This window comes from Lepidochelys kempii, chromosome 2, assembly GCF_965140285.1.
Source record: "Lepidochelys kempii isolate rLepKem1 chromosome 2, rLepKem1.hap1, whole genome shotgun sequence".
In the NCBI taxonomy this organism is placed as follows: domain Eukaryota; kingdom Metazoa; phylum Chordata; order Testudines; family Cheloniidae; genus Lepidochelys; species Lepidochelys kempii.
Genome location: NC_136381.1, coordinates 91,210,751 through 91,232,985, shown reverse-complemented (window position 1 = coordinate 91,232,985; position 22,235 = coordinate 91,210,751). Strand labels below are relative to the sequence as shown.

The following is a 22,235-nucleotide window of genomic DNA, read 5'->3' as shown; positions in this document are numbered from 1 at the left end:
AATATTCTGATATAGGAAATGAGTTTGTTAGCTGAATTTCTATTAGAATGTCTCTCTAATGACTGACTTATTGAAGTTGCATTGCTAGTGCCTTTGGATCAGACAGCTTATCTTAACCTATTGCTTACCAGGCACTGTAATTGTAACAGCAGCAGAGGAAATTAAAGCTCTCCCCAGTGCAAAGCAAGTAGAAGCACCACCATGGTCCACCCCAGAATAACCTTGGACGGAGCCAAACTCCAAAATTTACTCATAGAAAACTATGCAGCCAAGAGACAAAGGGATAGAAGAATCAGTGAGGCACTACAATCTCTCACGGAGTACTGTTATAGACACTCTAGCACCAAAGGGCCCCTCTCATCCCACTGCCCACACAGATTGCCAAGGTTCTCAGGCAACCTATGGCAGAAAATGCAGGAAGGAAGAAAACTTGGTGTTGGTGGCAGAAAACACAGGGAGACTAAGGAGCAAAGTTTTTCTGTAAACCCAGCCTTCTTTAAGGGAGGCAAAGAGTTTACCTCTGCTCTCCTCTACCACAGAGATAGCAAAGTCACACCTTGCAGAATTTTTTCTAGATTGTGAATCTCTACATATACCCATAGGTCTCCACCCAATTCCAGAACACAGCACCTCCCACTGCACGGAATTAGATCACAGTTGTGCAGAATACCCTCAGAGGCCATCAAGAACAAGAAGGTAAGAACAGGACTAGAAACAGAGTCCTCTTCCCAAGAATTCTGCCTCTTCATGCCAGTAGTAATTATAGTAGACTGACACAGTCACAATCAGGGCCGCGCCCCTCACCTCCTTGTGACTCTTTCCCCTGCCATTCCTGGATGGTAAAGAAAAGAGAACGCCGGGAAGAAACCCTGGCAACAGGCTGTTAATATCTCCTTTTGAGGGGACTCTACCATCCACTCCCAAACATGCAATAGTCCAACCAGAATTTAAAAACTATCATGCAATTCCAGAGAACTTGGAGGCTACTGTTCAGCATCTAAGCTTCCTTTTCCAAGCAGACTATGAGAGAGCTGGCAAAAAGGCATCTCCAACTCCACTTGTTATCTCTCAGAATCATGGATCCCTCTAAGTGAGGTGTGAGGGCAGGGAGTATAATACTGAGACAGCATGTGTTGCTCAGGTGGATTACCTTCTCCGGTCCATGCCCATTTTACTGGGCTTGTCTGAGGCATTTGATACTACTGATAAATATACCTGTCTTGCCTCTAGGAGCTAAAGGAATGAACAGAAATGCTTTGAATTGGCTTAGATCCCTCCTCTCAGAACAAAGCCAGAGGATCACTATGGGTAACTGTTCCTCTACCGCCTAATCCAGAGGTGGGCAAACTACATCTGGCCCCCGGGACCATCCTGCCCGGCCCTTGAGCTCCTGGTCAGAGAGGCTAGTCCCCAGCCCCTCCCCTACTGTTCCCCCTCCCCTTTAGCCACACCGCCATGTGGGCAGTGCAGCTGGCTCCAGCCAGGTGGCAGGGCTACGAGATCCTGCTGCTCTGAGCTGCATGGTAAGGGGGCAGGGGGTTGGATAAGGGGCAGGGAGTCCTGGGGGGCAGTGAGGAGACAGGGGGAAGTTGGATGGGGTGGAGGTTCTTGGGGGGCTTGGTCAGGGGACAGGGAAGGTTGGATAGGCGTGGGAATCCCAGGGGGGCCTGGCAGGGGGTAGGGGTGTGGATAGGGGTTAGGGCAGTCAGGGGACAGGGAGCAGGGAGCGTTGGATGGGTTGGGGATTCTGAGGGGGCAGTCAGGGAGCGGGGAAGTGGGAGGGGGCCAGGCTGTTTGGGGAGGCACAGCCTTCCCTACCTGGCCCTCCATACAATTTCGCACCCTGATGTGGCCCTTGGGCCAAAAAGTTTGCCCACTCCTGTCCTAATCTCTCAGCTATAAACGCAAACTCAGTTCCACTCCCATATTATTCAGCATCTATGAGTAAACATTGGGAGCATTGGCAAGATAACATAGACTGAAATGTAGGCAACACCCAACTCCATTGTTCCTTTACACCAAGCATAAAGATCACTATCTATCAGCTTTCTGAAAATCTAACTGAAATTACCTTCTGGATGAAGATCAGATAGCAAAAACTGAACCCAGGAAAGGCTTCAGTGATGCTGGTAGGAAGACAGAACTGCTCTATAGAACTAGTCTTCTCTATAACACCCCCACTCAAGAACATCTACTCTTGTTTTTATGTTGGTCCTCAGCCTCGCAGCTCTTAAAGTGCTGATGGAAAACCCACCACCCTCTATCTCCAGCTGGCCAGAAAATCATACCGCATCCTATCAGATCCAGACTTGACTGTACTGATCCTCCACTTTCAGAACTAAATGCAAAACCCAATTATTCATCTTAGTTTTCCCTCAGTTTCTTCTCACATACACACACAAAACCTTTTCTCTTCTTCTCACATACACACACAAAACCCATATACAAATCAAGCCTTTTCTCCTACCAATGGGGAAGAAAGAGAGAGATTATAATTATTTCTGTTTCAAGGGAGATATTCAGATAGCATTGAAATGAGGACCGTGTAAGTACACAGATAGATTAGACAGAGATGGGGAAGTAAAAAAGAAGACTACAGCCCAAACTAGAAAGGCTAACCATCTGAACATTTATCTGCCTCACCCCTCAGAGGCTATGAAAGGTGATTGAAAAAAAACTGAGTGTGACAATTATTTAGATTGTAGTAGTGCCTATTATGTGCTTTCCAAACATGAAGACACAGTCCCTGCTCCAAAACAGCATACTTTACTCACCTGAAGTATCTATCACAATTCCACCTGCCTCTCTAATAATGACAGTAGCTGCTGCCAAGTCCCAGCAATGTAAACCAAACTGGTAATATGCATCTGCAGCACCAGATGCTAGATGGCACAGAGCCAAGGTAGCACTTCCAATTACACGGATCCTAGAAGTAGAGAGGTATAAAAGAATGAAAGGGGGAAAACTGCTTTTATTTCAACCCAGGTATTTATTAACAGGGTACAATATGCATCACATTTGATTTAAGTAGAATAACATTCTGCTTGGAATTTTAGAAAGTTGAGAATGTTTATGATTTTTAACATAATAAATTTTTTTCTTAAAAACCTTACCCATGTACTTGGGCTTTGAGTAAGCTCTCCATGTTACCGAGGAACAATTTCAAAGTCTCAGGGTCACGTTTTGGACCAATTTCTGTTAAGATCAAGGCCTTCGACTTATCTGCAATGTAGACAGTTGTTTCTATTAACAGCCTTTCAAAGTAGGTTTTGGCAATTTCTCCACATTATGTTCTTCTTTTCATATTCTTTCTCAGGAAGAGAAACTGCTTTTGTCTAAATGACTGTAACAAGACTGAACTGCTCACACAGTTTGGTTATCTAAAAATACTTGTTTGGTAAAAGAAGGGAAGGAAGAATAAGAACAAAACTGCAGTTTCTATGTGTTTCCTTTGTTCCCATGGAATTTTTCCTTCATTGACCAGTCAGCCTTTGGTGATCTCACAAACTTTTAGCAGTCAGCTAAAAGTAATTGACATAAGATCTATGCATTCCACTGTAAATTAATTGTATTTTAAAGCAGAATGCTTCCTGAACAGGGAACTTTGATCTCTTGGATAAGACCATTCATTTTAATTAGACAGAGGTAAGTGTATGATAAGTAAAGATCAATTAAATATATCCACCAAACTCCATTTATCTTGCAATAACTACCCCCTTTTACATTGGGACATTGGAAAGACTACAAAAGTCACAAATGTGCAAGTATCAATATATTTACCAGTTATTCTATATAAAAAAAGTCAATAGGTCTAATTCTGAATTAATTTTTGCAGCACTAGTTTTTCCTTTTGTATTGTGTTTAATTCAATAACTTCTGATTTACAGCAGTATAGGGGCCTAATCAAAGCCAAGGACTCTTAAAGCCAAAGGAAAGATTCACATTGAGTTCAATGGGTATTAGATCAGGTGAGGTCACATTCAGGCCAACAACATATGTATTATTTTAAGAAGTATATGCAGTATTCCTTCCAAATGATTTACCCATTGTTTCATGTTCTCTGTGTATATAAATCTCCCCACTGTATTTTCCACTGAATGCATCCAATGAAGTGAGCTGTAGCTCACGAAAGCTTATGCTCAAATAAATTGGTTAGTCTCTAAGGTGCCACTAGTACTCCTTTTCTTTTTGCGAATACAGACTAACACGGCTGCGACTCTGAAACCTGTCATTAAGTAGGGATAGTGGACCAAATGCTGTGTGGTGCTACCGAGTGGTATTTCCTAGACAAATTAATGTGGCCTGAGACATCTTGTAATTAAATTGACATGCCAGGTACTGGCGACCTACGAATGTAAAAGGGCATTATGGATTCAAGCAAGCTGATTAGAAATGGTTGAGTAATATACATGTAATGAGAATAAAACAGTCACAGGATATCACAAATATAACTGCAGAAACACAGACTTCATAACCATTTTTAAAAACATTACATTAAAGTATAGAAGCACAGTTCTACTTTAAAACTATAGGGACACAATGTAGGGCATGCATTACTTTGCCATAACTGGAAATTTCTGGAGGTTGAAAGTAATCCGCTTTTGGTCTTCTGCATAATACATTCAATGTTTACAATTATGGCATACTGAATGCATGCCTTACTACAGACATTATTATTAACACCATTCATTCATGCCAAGTACACCTCGGTCATAACAAAAATAACTATTCTATGGAACTGTGAAAACTATTGTAAACGTGTTCCTGATGAATAAACAAACATTTCCTAATACTTAGTCAAAGTTATGCTAATTTAGTAATTGGATTTAAAGACTGAAATGCTTTGAGGAGGGTTGGGGCTTAAGGCATAGGGTGGAATTGAACTTAGAGAAGAGACCATCTAGTGAAAAGATACAAGGTGGCTTCAGGAATGCAAACTACAGGAGACAGCTGACCAGAAGACAAGTTCTCCACCCTGATGAGAGGAAGAGAAATAGGGAGGGTTGGTAGAAGAGAGATGACAGTGACCGGGGTAAATGTGGGAGGAAAAGAGACAGCGGACCAACATTTTTGATTATTGAAGGGGGCAGAGTGGAGACCAAAAAAAACCCAACAAAAAAACCTGTCATTTATGGTATCAGCACACTTAAGGCCAGGCCTGGCTTTAAACTGTGACAACGTTTGACAAAGGGAATTTTATATCTTTGGGATGTTCCTTCATTACGATTATTTAAATCCGTGAGTGGTGGATATCCCAGACCACATCTCTGTTTTCTTACTGTGACATAACCTTTTAAAAATTCTGTCATCACCAAAATGTGATTCTCTTTAGTTCTGAATTGTTAAATGCTGAACATAGCTAGCACTAATCTAATTTTATACTGTACATCAACATTTTCTATAGAAAATACATTTCCTGAAACAAAAGCATGCAGTAACATAGCAGCCTAAAAGCCACAAATCCCAGAAGCCAGCACAAGGAAAAATATCTTGTACTCCAGAGGTAGTTCATTCTATTGAAGTTAAAATCTTTAGTGGACAAGAACAACTGTAAATGGGCTACATTTAAACACCATAACAATCAATAAAAATATTCTCCATCTTCCCTGTTCAAAATCCTCCCCCCCACCTCCCCAATGAGTACATCTCAAAAGAGAAAAAAATTATAAAGCATCTTAAACAATATGGGATCTGACCCTCCCCTTACGTTCTGGACTCCCACATTAGCAGAAAGTCCACAGGGAATTGGGACAAAGTGGTGAAAGTCTCCCACAGCCCTTGCTCAGCTGAAGGCCCACCACCATTTGGACATAAAAGTGAATGGGGCCAGTTTATGAAGGATGTAGGGCAGTTGGGAAATTCTTTGCCCAGGGGATTCTTGTGGAACATGAGCTGTATTTTAAAACTTCCCTCCCCTGGCAGAACACCTTTGGAAGGATGGCTTGGGTATGACTATGGACACCTATTCAGGGGTAAATGTCCTCCCTCGGGCACAGCTGCTCTTGTGGGGGAGAAGTGTACCATTTGTACTCTCTTTCTCCAGATAAATAAACCTGGCCCACTAAAGACTGGTCCAAGATACAAAGTCTGGATCTGGATCCAAATTTTTCCAGCTATCAGGGAAGTTCTGGTCATCCAGGGTTGGTCTGGACCCATATCTAATCTGTACATTAAATTGCTTTAATTCACTATGATTTCAGTCTGCACCAAACCATTTTTCTGCTGTAATTTTTATCATTTCTGGGGTACAAAGATACAGCTCTGTGACATCTGCTTGCTTCTATCTGCTAATTAATGCTGTCTTATCTTCTGCATTGGATTTGTTAAAAAAAAACTTCTTGTCTTTATGTGCATTTGATTGAGCTTAACTATTATAACTAGGCAAATGCAGAATCACTTTATTAGGTTTATAGTAATAAATCCCAATACAGTATGGATTAAGTGTTCTAACTAATTGTATGATGAAACAGACCTCTCACACACATCACGGCACGTTGTTTTTAAATAAGTATAATGTATGCATCCATTAATTCCATTTACTACTGGCATATGTGTTTACAAACAAGATACAGTATATGGCAGCATCAAGTCATCTGAAAATAAGTGAATGACAGATGCCATAATAATGTGCGCCTGATTCACCATTCCAGCTGTACTTTGTATCCCAGGAGTAACACCAGTGTACAGAAGGCATAGTATAGTGGTGAATTTAATCCTATTTCTTTATCTTAAAGGAGTGGTTTTGGATCAATACTGATCAATTCGTGTGGAAACTGCAAAATATTTTAGGACCATTTAATAGTAATTCACATAAAGCTGCATATTTTAAACAGAAATTTGGGAACATCCTTATGTTTCCAGGAAAAACACCGTTATAATTCAGGAAAGATATTTTAAATCAGGATAATAATTTCCATTTAGGATTAGTATCAACTCTGAAATTCAACATATTTATTTTAGAGTTCTAACAAAAATCTAGACCAACCTGTCTCTTTTGATACCTGAAGTCTTTTTTCATTACAAAATGCCCCTTGACCTCTTCTACCAGTATATAATCGTTCTTCAGTGCAATGGTAAATTACACCAAATTCAAGCTTTAAGATTTTGAAAAGGAAAGAAATGAATGCAACTCAAATTACTCATCACAAGTATAAACAACTACTAATGGCAGAAAGATCAAAATTATTTTAATTAGCTATATAACCAAAGATTATGCCACTGCTAATAAATAATTTTACTGTTACACTGACGTTTTAGATACACAACATATAAAATTCAGTTTAGAAAGAGAGATATTAATTCCATCTATTCACAGCTCATTCGTACGCACACTATTAGAACGGAATAAAAAGTTACTCTGAAATGCAATTCAAGGAGTTATTGAGAATATGTAAATCGCCCAGGGCCAGATTCTGAACACTTTACTCCCATTGGTGAGCAGTCACTCACATGAATAGGCCCATTGACTTCACTGGGGCTATTAATATTGCCAACCTCAAGCATCTCAAATTCATGACTCAGACCTCCAAAACACATGAGATTGGCTTTCAAATCAGGCAGTTTTTAAAAAAAATACATAGTTTGCATGTCATAGTACATTTCACTTGCCTTCTATCTTTTGAGCCCTTGAGGTGCACTCAAGTCATCTTTGAGTTTTTCTCTGCAATCATGAAGGCTAGAAGCTAACTGATCTTTTAAATGAACGCTGAGATTCTCGTGAAATCACCTGACTCCAGGAGCTGGGGCTTGAAGAAAAACACCAAATATCACGAGACTCATGATAAAATTATGAGAGTTGGCAACACTGAACTATTTGTGTAAGCACCTGCTTACAAATGGGAATAAGGGGTTCACAATTGGAGTCTTAATAATCCAGGCCCAAAGTACCTAATATTTTGCACAACTATAGTACCTTCCATCAGAAGATCTTAAAACACTTTACATACATTAATGAATCAATCTTCACACCATTACTATGAGATAAAATATTATCTACATTTTACTCATAGGGAAACAGACATAGAGAAGTTAAGTGACTTGCCCAAAGTCACAGAAGAAGTTTGTAGAAGAGTCAGTAATAGGACTCAGATCTTCTAGACTCCCAGTCCCTTGCTGCAACCATGCTACTTGAGTGACCCATGCTATCTGAGTGACCACCTCTCACCCAAGAGTCCTCAAAGATCGCTCAGAGGGAATGGGTTTTCCTTGCTATTCATCCTGGAGCCAGACTCTTCTCGGTTCAGGGTCCCTATGTATGGAACTCCAGGTCTGAAGATATTCATAAGAATCTCTCTTTAGCAGCATTCAGGGCTTGAGGCTAGATCTTTCTATTCAGGTCAGTTCACCTATGCCCATTTTGGCTCCTTTATCGAGTTATTATTTTACTTTTGTCTGTTTTTTTTACTACAATAGATGGTGAAATTTAATATGATTGTTTTTTGTTTTAGCAGCATCTAAAGCATGGTGGGTGCTATAGAAAATAAATAAATACTAAAGAAAGCTGTTTTGTAATTATATGCAATATTTGGAAACATTTGGGAAGGAATAATCTTTGGAATGGCACTAAAGCGTGTCTTTACAGTTGCTATGTTTTTAAAGGCAAGCTGCAGTCAATCTAGATACACATACAGTACTGTACTGTCCAAACCAAAGGGTGTTGCTCGTCCTCATCACATCTGAAAATTAGGCCGCTGAATTTGCCTGAATCGCTGCATTCCTTGCACACAAATCGCTGAATTTGCCTGATGCTGCATTCCTTGCACACATAAAATTCCTGTTGGCTTCAATGGGAGCTAACGGCATGTCAATGCATGTAAATGCAAAGGCCCAAGAGGCACCTTTTATAATAGTGGGAATAACTACTTAAAAATAGCTACTTTTATTTTATAAATCAAACTGTAAAACTACAGTAGCTGTACAAACATCTCCGAAATGAATGGTGAGAACTAGGAAACTTAAAAAAGAACAGTATTCCCAAGCACCAAGGCCAGGTTCTTTGTTTTTCTATGGACAGCCTATTATGAAGGTACATGGAATAATATTAAATTTACTGCACCTCAAAAGCACACAAAGGTAGATTAAGGGAATCCAAACCATAACTTTGCACGTATCACAGAAAGTAATCCTACTATGTACTCAAAAAGAAAAGGAGGACTTGTGGCACCTTAGAGACTAACCAATTTATTTGAGCATAAGCTTTCGTGAGCATCCGATGAAGTGAGCTGCAGCTCACGAAAACTTATGCTCAAATAAATTGGTTAGTCTCTAAGGTGCCACAAGTCCTCCTTTTCTTTTTGCGAATACAGACTAACACGGCTGCTACTCTGAAACCTACTATATACTGTACATCAACAACTGTCTGAGAGTCACGGAGGTTGCTAACAGCTTTAAAGCAATAGGAATCAGCATAATAACAAGAGAACAGTAGAAGATAAATATAGAGACGCTTAGTCACAATTTAAACATAACTTCTTAGTGCCTGACTTTATTAACTCTTACATCAGTAGTCCCTTTTTAATAATATATAAATCCAGTTAACATGGGACTACCTACAGGAGTAAAGGTTTGCAGGATTAGGGTGTTATTTTGGTGTGGTGTGACCAAACACATTTCAATAGCATGGAAAGAGCCTTTGTATTAATTTTTTAGTTCCCACATGGCTCTGAGGTTTGTAGCTGGATCTCAGGTTACCAACTCTCAGAACACATTTTATACCTCTTGGTTAACAGCAAATCCAATGCTAACTGCCACTGTTGGAAACCTGTGGAAAATAAGAAAGAAAGTACTATTCATGAATAATCTCTCTAAACATGCAAATTCCGCAACTCCCAGCAGCAACAGAACCCAGAGAGAGCACTATAATTTTACTTAACTAAAAACTTAATCTACATTATACCTTCCCTCTGTTTCCACCCAAGACAGTCCCTTGTACTTTGTCAATTCTTTTTTTTAATCAAAACTAATATTTCAAAAAGTAAAAAAAATAAATTTATGAAAACATAAATAAGCTGTGTATATTAAACATATATTTGAAATTTTAGTGATTTTTCCCCTTAGCGTAAATAAATAACTTGATCTCAAAATATTATTATTGTAATAAATAATAATTTATACTTAGAGTATGTTTCATCCAATGATCTCAGAGCACTTTGCAGATAATAATTAATTAGGGAGAAACTTTGTACCTGAGGTCAACAATAAATGAAACCTGTTATGTTTCCTTCTGTCTTGCAGCTGGTTGGGGCACGGTGGGGTGGGGGTCCGGGTGCAGATAGCTCATCAGGGTGGTCCAGGTGCAGGGGGAGTGGAGCTCAGCAGGGTGGGTTCTGAGTGTGGGGGGCAAGGCTCAGCAGGAGGGGCTGAGTATGAGGGGGTCTTGATGCATGGGAATTGGGCAGATGGGAGAGCAGCTCCCTGTACAGGGATCCCTCCCCCTGAAGCTGAGGAGCGATGGGTGCAGGAAGCGCAGAAGGAGGGGGGACAGTTTGCAGAGCTTCCTGTAGCCGGGGGAGAAATCTGGGGGTAGGTCTGACCCGGCCCCAGATGCCGTGCAGGGGAAGTGGAAGTCTTGTCCTCCCCAGCCCAGCCTGGACTAGTAGCTGAGCCTGGTGCAGGGTAGAAGCCTGGGTCTTTCCCAGTCCCACCCCCTACCCCACAGTGATTTACCGCTCTGCCGGCTGCCCTGGGCACCCAAAACTTACTGCTGGGGTGGGTCGTATGACGGCTTTTGTGGCTTCCCTTTGCTTCCCCATCAGAAAGTCATTTTTCTGCGGGGAAGCAAAGAAATCTGTGGGCGATATAAATTCTGCACATGCGCAGTGGAGCAGAATTCTCCCAGGAGTATCAAATACTATATCAGATATAAAAAGATACTGGAATGGATCCTGCAGGTCTTGTTCAGGGAAAGCCCCTCAGTTTATAAATATAATGCTATAGGTAAGTGTAAATTGAGCAAACTTAACACAGTGAAATATATTTCAGTAATGGAGGGAGAGAAGGATTTATGAGAAACTGAAGTTACTATATTTTAACAATTCTCCATGTTACTGAATTTACCTGTGCACAAAATTGCAGGTTCCATCAATGGGATCAATAATCCAGGTAGGATTGTCAGTGAGGACACATTTTGAACCAGCAGCAGTGGACTCTTCTCCAATAAACCTATATTTGACATGGAGTAAAGTATGCTCAGAAAACTCAACTCCACCTTCTTGGCTTTTGGGGACTATTGTTACAGTCATGTATCTTTAAAGTTTAGTTACCAAAAAAACCACAAAAACAAACAAAAAAAACCCACCGACAACCCCGCACAAAAAGCCCACCGCTACCACCCACCAACTCACAGAAACTTTGTAAAGAAGTTCTAAAAAGATAGGTCAGAAAATTTTTTTTTACGGTATATTAAAAATATCCCATTCTAGTTCCCCCTCCCTATATGTTAATGATACATACTTCAAAGTCACGTAACGCATGCAGAGATGGATCTGAAATGAAACCCCAACTTTGGCAGAAGTTTAGATCTGGATTGCAATTTGGCAGCTCAGGCCCACTTCTAGCAGGAAGTAATGCAGGCTGCCAAATGTACCCTCCATTCCTTGCAGGTGAATTCACCAGGAAATAATACAGCCTTAGAACTCTTACCATAATTTGTAATAGCAGAGTAGATCAGGAAGTAAAAAGTTCACAAAGCTGAACTTTCCTCTTCACAAGACTCAAAGTAATTCAACAGAATTAAAAAAAAATAAATAGAAAATTTACAGGAGCCCATTGAATTCCAGGTTGAGCTGCTGATTTTCTGTCCTGTCATAATTTATTTCAATAGATTTTCGGTTTTCCTTTTCCTGGGAATTGTACATCCAGTTCTGGCATCTGTCCCACCTGCCTTAGTTATCTTTGCCATTCCCCAGATCAGTGGTTCACAACCAGGGGTACACATAAAATCATTTAGATATTTGTAGAACTCTCAGTGGATACAAATTTATATATATATTGTATATTTATATATACAAATTTATATTATACCTGCAGATATAAATCGGTATCCGTGGAACCGCAGGGCTTTCCCGGGACCCGCAGCAGCAAAAGGAGAAGAACATGGGGCTGCCGCTCCCAGGAGCCAGCGTCCCATGCTGGCAGCTCTTCTGGTGCAGCTGTACTGCCCCCAGTCCTGTCCTCCGGCATGGCTGTACAGACCCCACACAGGAGAGGCAGTCACGCAGACAACTGCGTGGAAGGGACGGGGTCGGGGCTGGGGGTGGTACAGCCACATGGGAGGAGCTGCCGGCATGGGGCATGTTCAACTCTTGCCCGTTGGGCTCCCTGGGGATTGGAATGGCGTGATGGCAGCAGCATTCTGCCTTGTGGAGAGAAAGGGAGGCAACAGATTCATGGTACTCGAGAGTAAACAATGTTAGAGAGAGACAATGACTATCTCTGATGTGACAGTCTTCTTTGGCTGGGAAGATGGTGGCTACAGTTCAGGCCCTTGTGGGCGGTCTAGAAAAAGGGTTGGAGCACTGGAGTGAGTGATGGCAAGGAGAGAAAGGACCCTCAGGGCTTTGATAGGGAGGGACAGAGGGAGAAGAGAGCATGGTGAGGGGGAAAAGGAAGGCAAAGAAACGTATTTGCTGTATAAGACCAGTTATATGTAGTATTTACTGTCAAAACTTTTGTAATGCAGGAAAGTTCCTTTGTAACTAAAAGTTTATTGGCACCAGTGATTTTAAAAGGACTTAACACAGGAAAAATAAATGTCCAGGAACAGAGCCTGATCTCATGCCCATCTGAGTCAATGGCAAAGCTCAGTCTCGTTGACGTCACTGGTGCAAGGTCAGACTCATATAGTATGATCCTGTACCCAGTGAAGTAAATGGTAACAATCCCATTAACTTCCATGGGAGCAGGATCAGCCCATAGTGCATAACATAGCATTGAAAGATACTGCTTTGTGGTAAGAATAATGTCATTAATGGAGAACTACATGATGAGTGCCTCATTCTGTGAAGAGTCCAAACCATTTCACTATGTATATTGTTACATTAGAAAAAGAAAGTTAAAAAAATCTGTCATCTAGAAAATGCTCATTAAAATCCATGAAAGTATTGAAATAAAATACTGAAATTCTTTATTTTTAAAGAATCAGTAAAGCAAAATGAAAATTGAGGCATCCAGCATAGAAATGAGTTTTTAACAAACTTTACCACTATTTTGCATCGTTCTGCCACATCACAAATATCTCTAATTGCAGTGACAACTCTGGTAATGTTTGTCTCTACTATAATTTCCTTTTTAAACTACGAAGTACCTGAACCAAAATAATTTAAGAAAAGGGGAATAAAAAAAATCTAAAAATCTTGGTTGGATGTCCCTGAAAGCCAGATTAGTGGAGAGACAGAGCACATAAACCTGTACTGAAGTCAATTTTAATTTTTTTTCTTTGCTGTTGACCCTTGTACCTAGCTACTGTATCTCATATGTTGCAAGATGGACCTTTATTCAGACAGAAGCCTATATTCTGTAAACTGAAATATGCATTTGGTTCAATATGAACCCTGGCCAAAATATAACAACAGAACCCGAATGGTCTTAAAGAAAGCTTAATTCACTGAGTTACCTTATGAAATCAGAAGCTAGGAAAAATGCATGGCCAAATTCAAAGTGGAAGTTGACTGTAAAGGGTTAATAATCTGTCATCATGTTGGAGACTTCCATTTCTGGGGCTATGTTGACCTTGAACCTGCTATTCCTCTTCTAAATAGCATGAATGCTTCCAACACTTTATGCTCATGTTACATGAGCCTTGTATGCTACGCTTCCTCTGGCAGATCGTTAAGGAAAACTCAGATATTACAGAACAGACAACAGCACAGCAAGCAGGACTTCAGATGGAATATTACTCAAATACTATATTTGTAAATCCCAGCGCTGCCTAAGAACTGCAACCAAATATTATATACTTAACCTGTGTAGTATTGCCACAGTTTTGGATCACATAACAGATATTTAGAAAGACGTACTTAGACTATAATTTTTTCAGTGATTTTTGCATTAAGTACGCTCTTTTACACCAACATGACCAATGGGATCAGGTTTTTAAATATGTTCCATGTTAGCTGAATTCTTTCGAATTGGACACAAATTCATCCCTATGTAAAGGGCTAGTGCAAGGCCGATGTGTGACGTTCTGTGCCTTGGGGGAGCACCCTGTAATGCCCCCATATTCCTCATCTGTATATAATTGTGATATTACATATAAGCCATGCCTTGTAGGGCATCAGGGGAAAGGTTACGATCTGCCGAAAGTCATTTCTCTATCCATATATGTGTACCATTAATGCATGTGAAATTATGAGAATTGTATTGTATGGTTGTCACTAAAACATGCTGTAAGTTGGGGAATCAGCAAGATATTTGCTCCCCAGAGGCAACAGCAAGGAAAGTAACCAACGTCCAACCCATCAAGAGCCATTGTCCAGCAAGGGAGCTACAATGCAATGACTCACCTGCATGAGGCCACACCAGGGGAATTGCTCAACCTTACTGGGAGAGACTCAGCAATGCCCCCAGTCACGCCTGGACTTGTGTTTTCCAAGCACATAGAGTGAGGGTATAAAACACACAGCGTGGACACATACTGGGCCTTTTCTGCTGCCCCCACTTATGCTGCAAGCAACTAAGACACTGAGAAGAAGACAAGACTCCAACAGAGGAGATTGGCTCAGGTTTAAGGAACAAACCTGAATATTAAGGACTGCAATATCCCGTGGGGTGAGAAAAACTGCTTAATTGAGATATTGCCCAGTCTAATAGGGTTGAAAGTTTAGACTGCGTGCTTATATTTTATTTTATTTTGGTAACTAACTCTGACTTTTTGCCTATCACTTAATATCACTTAAACAAATTTATTGACTATCAAAGATAGATTTTAACGGTTTATCTTTACCAGTGAGTTGGTATGAAGTATGGGGGCAAATCTGCTCAGGCTTGACAAAGGCTGGTGTATGTTCACTTTCCATTGTTGAAGTGGTGAACCAATTAAGAAATTAGACAGTATATTCCTGAGGTACAGTGCTGGGAGCTGGGGGGGGGTATCTGACTGGTGTCTTTCTCTGTGTGATTCATGAGTGGCTCTGGGAGCATTCATGCAGTATAGCTGGGTGTGGTGGGGCTCCACATGTTGTTGTGCTGAGTGATCACAGCACCTGGAGGGGCTTGCTGCTGGTCACTAGCAAGGCACTGTGAGAGACAGCCCAGGCTGGAGAGAGTTAAGGGGGCACAGCGGTCCCACAGTCCCAGGCTGCACTCCGGGGGGATCCCGTCACACTATGTGCCACTTAAAACCCACTTAAAGTAGATGTAGAGAGTTTATGTAGATTTAAGTAGCACACAGGCCTTGTATTGGCTCTCTGCAGAGGGCTGAATTTTACCCTCATAGGTTAAAGTAAAATGTGAAAATCAGTTGTAAAGTATATATATATTGTGTGCGTCAAGCCAATCTTAAGACGTGTTTTATAAAGCTTATTTCCAATGTGAATATGCTAAAATGTATCATTTTATGGCCTCTGTTTGTAGGGGGTTACTCTCAGATGGCCCTTAATAGCTCAAGAGGAATCACGTACCCGAATTCATATTTAAGACCTACAATTAAATCCTGTGCAGTAACTTGTACAACATTTATTTTCTATAGGCTAGGATCCTGATGCTTCAAGGAGCTAAGCCTCCTTGACTCTTTCTCACCTGAGAACCCTCCAGATGCTAGAAGAGCTAAATGTGACTTAATGCTATACTCAGTCCAGATCCTGCACACACATATATGCACGTGAGTAAAACAAAATTATTCACATGAACGTTTGCAGGACTGGAGCCTTAGTGATAACTGAATGCAGCTTGATTCAAATGTCCATTTGTTGAAATATTCTTAGTATTATATTGCAGAAGAAAAAAAGATACAGAGTTGTGAACAAATTAAGCTTTCCTATGGATAGTTTAATTTAGAGACCCTTACTGGTGACAAAAGTGTTATATTACTATTTAATTAAATCAGATAAGGTTGCAAAACATTCAAAACCTCAGATGATGACTCAAGTTAATCCAGAGCAATAATACTATGTGGCCAATAATGAAAAATACCGTGTACCTTCTCAAAGTAATTTTCAACATGAAAGTGAATCTGGAACAGAAATTTTTAAAGCAAGGAAGCTTATAAAAATGTCCAATCTGCTTAAATTCAAGACATTTATTAATTCTTAACAATGGAGACCGAACAAAGTGATATCTAAATGGTATTAAAACTGAATTCAGTTATTAGGAGGTGAATTAATTTGTACAGATCTCATCTGACATCTAGGGACTGAATTTTATAAATTCCCTTTTAATGATGGTCACATAGATGGCCTGTGCATGGGACAGGGTCCTGGGCAGTTCTCTCTCTAGAGATACTTACCTGTGGGAGGGAAACTTCTCTTTCAGAGCAGAAATAATTACATTTTCCACAAAATTATCAGTTTCTGTCACAAGATCAGCTGCAGATGTTTTTGTAGACACTTGTTTTTCCTCTGTAAGAGCTTTCCTAATAATCTGAAAGAGGAGTACACACATCAGATTTATTTCTAACATTCCTTCCCTAGACACTAACAAAATATATTACACATGAGGTTCATTGCTGACCCTGAAATCTACTGATACATCAGTATGCTACCATGCAAGGGAAGGGATCCAGTTCTAGGACTCAAAATCCATCCTATTTGTTCAGGGGTGGTGAATACTACCGAGGCAATGAGGGTAGGAAGCACCTTGCATCTCTCCATAACAACCCCTCTAGCTAGTTCAGGAAAGTCATTGACAAGCTCTGGAAGGAGATGCAGCCACAAGTATAGTAAGAAGGATCGCAGCAGATGGGCACACTAAGGGTTGGAAAAATTAGGGGAGAGACACAGGGGAAAAAGGAGGATCATTGGGGCTCAGGAGTTTTCTTTCCTCTCCATCGGAAATACAATATTAAAAAAAAAAAAAACTACAGGGACAAAACTCCCACCTCTTACATTTTAAAAAGTGACAAAAAATGTAAACCATACTAGTTCGGCTCTGAAAAGAAGCCTTTTATATCAGATTTAGGCCAAGATTTTCAAACATGGGTGTCTAGTGTTAGCATCCTAAGTCCAAATAGGTGGCCTGATTTTAAAAAATGCTCAGCAACCTGTGAAATTGGTGGAAGTTGCTGGGTGCTCAGCACCTTTCAAAAACTGGCCACTTATTTAAGTCCCTAAAGATGGACTTAGGAGTCTAACACTGGGCTCTGTGTTTTTTTTAAATCTTGGCGTAATGTTTTAAAAAAACTTGAAAGCCATACTAAACTAAAGTAAATTTGATGCAAATTCACAAATGGGAAAATTATGAATGACAAACTTCTTCCTACTTTCACCTCTTTCTGTTTCTTACTTCATAAGGCAAGACATTATGAAACAAGGCATGATGACAATGTTTCTCTGGAGGAACAGTTAACTTATTTTTTTAACCAAAGACAATTATGAAGAATCTAAGAAAGGACATCAAAACAGTCAGTGATAGCAAAGACAAATTAATGTAATTGCTGGATTTGTACATAACTACACAAAATAAAAAGCAACATCAAATTAATATTCTAAACACAACCTCCTCCTGTGGCATACATTTTTTAAAATCCTTCAATCAAAACTCCGGCACTCAAGTATTTTTAAACCTACCTAAAGAAAAGCCATTTATGTTCAAATGGCAGTTTGTTCTACAGTACTGTTTATGGGACAGGAAACCAGGAAATTTCAAATTCCTATTACATTTCTATCACGTGTTTATCATGGGCAAAAATATTACATTTGAAGGGTTTCACTCACTCAGCTGTTACAGTGACCCTCCTTACATAATCTGGACCATGACTTGCTGTGTGGCCTACAAAAGTCCCACTACCTCTCTGTCTCAGTTTCATCAGCTGTAAAATTAAAGTTATACTTACTTCCCTAGCTCACAAAGGAGTTTGAAGATTAATTAATATTTTTACCTTTGAAGATGATACACAAAAGGTTTTGTATTATTTATTACATGGCAAAATGTTTACTCAAGAAAACTCCTTTATTTCCTTACGTACTGCCCTGTTTTCCTGGTGATATTGAACCTCTTTAGCTAACTTAGTGCCTTGGGTGCGCATGATATCAAGGCCCCAACTTTGTAAGAACTTTACACGTGAGTAACTGTGCACATGTGAACGATTCCAAATTCAATGGGCTCACTCACATGTGTAAAGTTACCATTATGGGTAAGTATTTGCAGGATTAGGGCCTAAATTACCACTCACATGGTGTCCCCAAAAAGTCATAAGGCAGTCAAGTGAATTAAGAATTAATTAATAATTAATTAATGTGAATTAACATCATTTGTATGATGTTATTAAACTTTTTTTATTTTTTCTTAACACAGGGTAGACTGAGCAAGGAGTAGTAAATACATAAACTGGTCTGCCCCAACAGGCATTCTGACTTAGAGACACACCTCTGAGTCTCAGTTCCTTTCCTGATTTCTCCTTGCTCCTGGGATGTGCCAACAGCAAATTACTACCCCATCTGTATGGGCTCAAATGACTCTGGTTAGGGGTTGGGTGTGTGTATGGGGGTGTGGCCTATATTCCGCCAGTTTTCTGCCTATCCCCACTGTTCCTCTTATATGGACAACAGATCCAAGGCTGCATAAATTGCTAAGGAGAGGGTTTCTTACTCCATCTCACTCACTTGCACCTGAAATCCAAGTCAGAAACTAGGGGCTGGTCTACACTATGGGTTTAAGTCGACCTAAGTTCTGCAACTCCAGCTACGTGAATAACATAGCTGGAGTCAACGTAGCTTAAGTTGATTTATTACGGTGTCTACACCATGCTGGGTCAATGGGAGAAACTCTCCCCTCATCTTACCTTATGCTTCTTGTTCCAGTGGAGTACCGGAGTGAACGAGAGAGCGATCTGCGGTCAATTTAGTGGGTCTTCACTAGACCCCCTAAAACGACCCCTGGTGGATCGATCACCGCCTCAATGCACTGTAAGTGTAGTGTAGACATAACCTCGCTCACCATGATTACATTTTTTGCATTATAAACAGAACAGCATTTGTTCTTCATAAAATTAAGTTGATCAAGTATCTCATATTGGGCCAGATTCTTTATGCTGAATAGTACCTTCCACCAGTCCACTGAAGTCAGTGGGACTACTTGTGGAGTAAAGTGCTTCAAACCTGGGTAAAAGTATTAGAATCAGGCCAAATGGTGAAAAAAATACAGAGTATGTACAACAGAATCCCATTAGGTTTGACTCTTTACAGAACACTTGATATAAACACATTTTAAATGGACAAATATAATCACCTAGTCTTCCAAATTAGGTGTGGAGTTACATAAGAGTCCTTCAAGATGACAAGAGCTATGACAGATTAAGTGAAATCTATTCAGCGACCACAAAAAGTGTCAATGAAATAAAAATAGCGTATCTCCCCCTCCCTCAGTATGGTATAATGAAACTAGCAACCAAGCTGAGCAATTATATATTGGCTATACAAGTATTACACTAATCATCCTCATTAGATTACAGTTTGTCCATATTTTAACTGTTTATTTTTATATGAAAGGACAGATAATACCTAGTTGCTGATCTAACAGCCCAGTAATTTAGACAAGTTATATCAACACTTCATTGCACAACTAAGAGGTAGACTGAGCCTGGCCCTTGTGTGATTGCACAAAGGGCAGAGAGAAGTGAAGATGCAAGGAGCGCATGCTTAAGAGTCTGACATAATCATGGTGTCAGTGTAGGGGACCGACAGACTGTTTCCTCCTAGCATCTTTGGGGGTTCAAGCCATCCTAAAGGGAATGGAGAGCAGGCAGGGCCATGGCTCCATCTCCCTCCATACCAGACAATAGAACAGCCTGGCTGGAGGGGGGATCATGCTATAACCTCCTAAGAGATGGTGCATGGTATGCACTTGCCTGGCACACCCGAGTTTCAGGAGGGATTGTGCCTCCCGGCAGCATGGCTCTGCAATGCCCCCCAAAGTGGGCTGTGCCTTAACGGCACAATCAAACCCTAAATTACATTTGGAAAAGTGTAATTCCCCAAAATAAAATTATTCTTTAAAATCAGCCTGCCTATGTTTCACTACAAGATACCCTAAAAATGCCACAGAAAGACAAAACACGTAAGGTGAAATCCTGGCCTTGCTGAAGTCAATGGGAGTTTTGCCACTGACTTCACTAGGGCCAGGATTTCACACCTAATTCTCTGACTGGCAGCTTTCTCCTTTTCCAGTTTAAAAACATGGAAACATTAACATGCTAGACATATACACTGCCTAATTTTTCTCTCAGGACCTCATGTCAGGGGCTGGTCTACACTACAAAGTTAGGTCATCTTAACTACATTGCTCAGGGTTGTGAAAACTTTCACATCCTGTGCAATGTAATTAAGCCAACCTAAGCCCTGGTGTAGACACTGCTAGGTCAAGCTAGCTACCTCTTGGAGAGGCAGATTATCTACAGCAAGGGAAGAACCCCTCCACTGCTATAGTAAGTGTCCACACTACTGTGTCGCAGCTGCAGCGATGCAGCTGTGCCACTGTGGCGTTTCTAGTGTCAACATACCCCTGGTTTTACACTGGTGTAACTCCATTGACTTCACTGAAGTGTCTCCCAACTTACACAGCATAAATGAGAGTAGATCAGACCCATATTGTCCAGTACTGTTGTCATATCAAACATATGAGGAGATGAGGCCAGCCACATCAGTGTCATTATTAATTAGCTGCTTCCGAGCCTGTGGGGGTGGCACTAAGGAGGGCCATGCCCATGTGACAGCTTAATGGACATCTGGGCCTTATGAAAGGACTCAGAGAGATCCATCTGGGAGTTGGAGCCACTATGAGTAGGAAACTTCCTGTGGAAGGCCCTGAACCCTAGTCTGCAGGAGGCCAAATACTCTAGGGGTCCCACTGCTCTATACCAGAGCAGGGAAGGACACAAGGAACAGAGCCCAGGAGAGGCTGAGAATAGTACTCCAGGGGAATCAGACTGGGGTCTGAATGCTTGATCCCAGAGCCAGAAAGACTCGCCCAGCTAACCCACAAAAGGGCTGGGAACAGGGCCCAGAGAGTGAACTAAAAAGAAGCCCCTCAAGGGCAGAAGAACATTTTTGTTTGTTGGGACTTTTTCAGTTGGACTTTCCCTACTCTGGAAGGGGATAAGTTTTGTTTTGTTATTTGGTTGGAGGGTTAAGCCACCTCTCCAGAACAAACCGGGGTCTGGCAAGCCAAGAAAATCCACCCTTGGGAGGGAAACTTAGGCAGGGACTTCCTGCCCTGCCATGCTTGGCCAGCAGGGAATACTATAGAGCAGCCACAACCCACAACAGGTCCTAATTCCACTTACTTAACTTATGCAAAAAGTCATCCCTAAATTAATAGGTTTACTTACATGAATAAAGTAAGCAAGATTTGGTAAAAGAATACTCAATAGAAAAAAGATGTGAGAAAGTCCATGGTTAGAGGTATAGTGGATGGGGAGGGATTTCAATACAGGCCAGTTATGCACAGCAAGTGGCCCAAACTAAAAATACCTAATCCATGCTCCCATGCCCCTCCAAAGTAACTGGATCCAAACTGCATGGCACAGATCCACATATGTAATATACGTAAACAGAGCTAAGCAATGGGTTCAGGCATGAGATCCACGACTTGGAGCAGGTACATTCCCAGATGAGACAGCATCACAATGACACACATATTCATCTAACTATTTCTTTATCAGCCTTCTGACTTTTGGAGACACTATTCCAAAAGTATATTAAAAAATTCCCATTGGTGGATATGTTTGTGGACTCCTCTACTAAACATGGATGAACATCTTTGAGAAGAAGAATACCATGTCCTTTTAAAAAATAATTCCATGGAGACTGATGAATTTCCTCTTCCAATTCTCATTCTTAAGGTTTTTTTTACCAAAACGAACAAAAAAACCCAAACAAACCCAAAACAAACAAACAAAAAATCAAAAAGGAAGCCCCGGAAGATGTAGTTCTGATTAACCTCTACCAGAAATCCATAATCTGGATTTCAGTACTCCCCTCCAAGAGATAGATGCCTTTGGTAGGACAAATATCATTGCCAAAATGTCCACCAGCTTCTCACAGTTGCTTTGGCTGACGCCCGAAATAGGAGTGAAAGCATGACCT

General features: G+C 40.7%; 1 protein-coding gene across 2 annotated transcripts in view; it reads right to left on the bottom strand.

Annotated features, from left to right (window-relative positions):
- Nucleotides 1-22,235, bottom strand: part of IMPA2 (inositol monophosphatase 2) — a 32,729-nt gene that overhangs the window by 7,098 nt on the left and 3,396 nt on the right. For both annotated transcript variants that reach the window (XR_012157266.2, XM_073331633.2), the window contains exons 2-7: nt 16,442-16,575; nt 11,056-11,160; nt 9,715-9,760; nt 6,986-7,094; nt 3,114-3,222; nt 2,775-2,926 (exon numbers count right to left, since the gene is read on the bottom strand). Coding sequence is in view for 1 of the 2 variants with exons in the window: in XM_073331633.2 (XP_073187734.1) it covers nt 2,775-2,926; nt 3,114-3,222; nt 6,986-7,094; nt 9,715-9,760; nt 11,056-11,160; nt 16,442-16,575 (655 nt within the window). In the remaining variant the exon portion in view is untranslated. The remainder of the gene's footprint in view (nt 1-2,774; nt 2,927-3,113; nt 3,223-6,985; nt 7,095-9,714; nt 9,761-11,055; nt 11,161-16,441; nt 16,576-22,235) is intronic.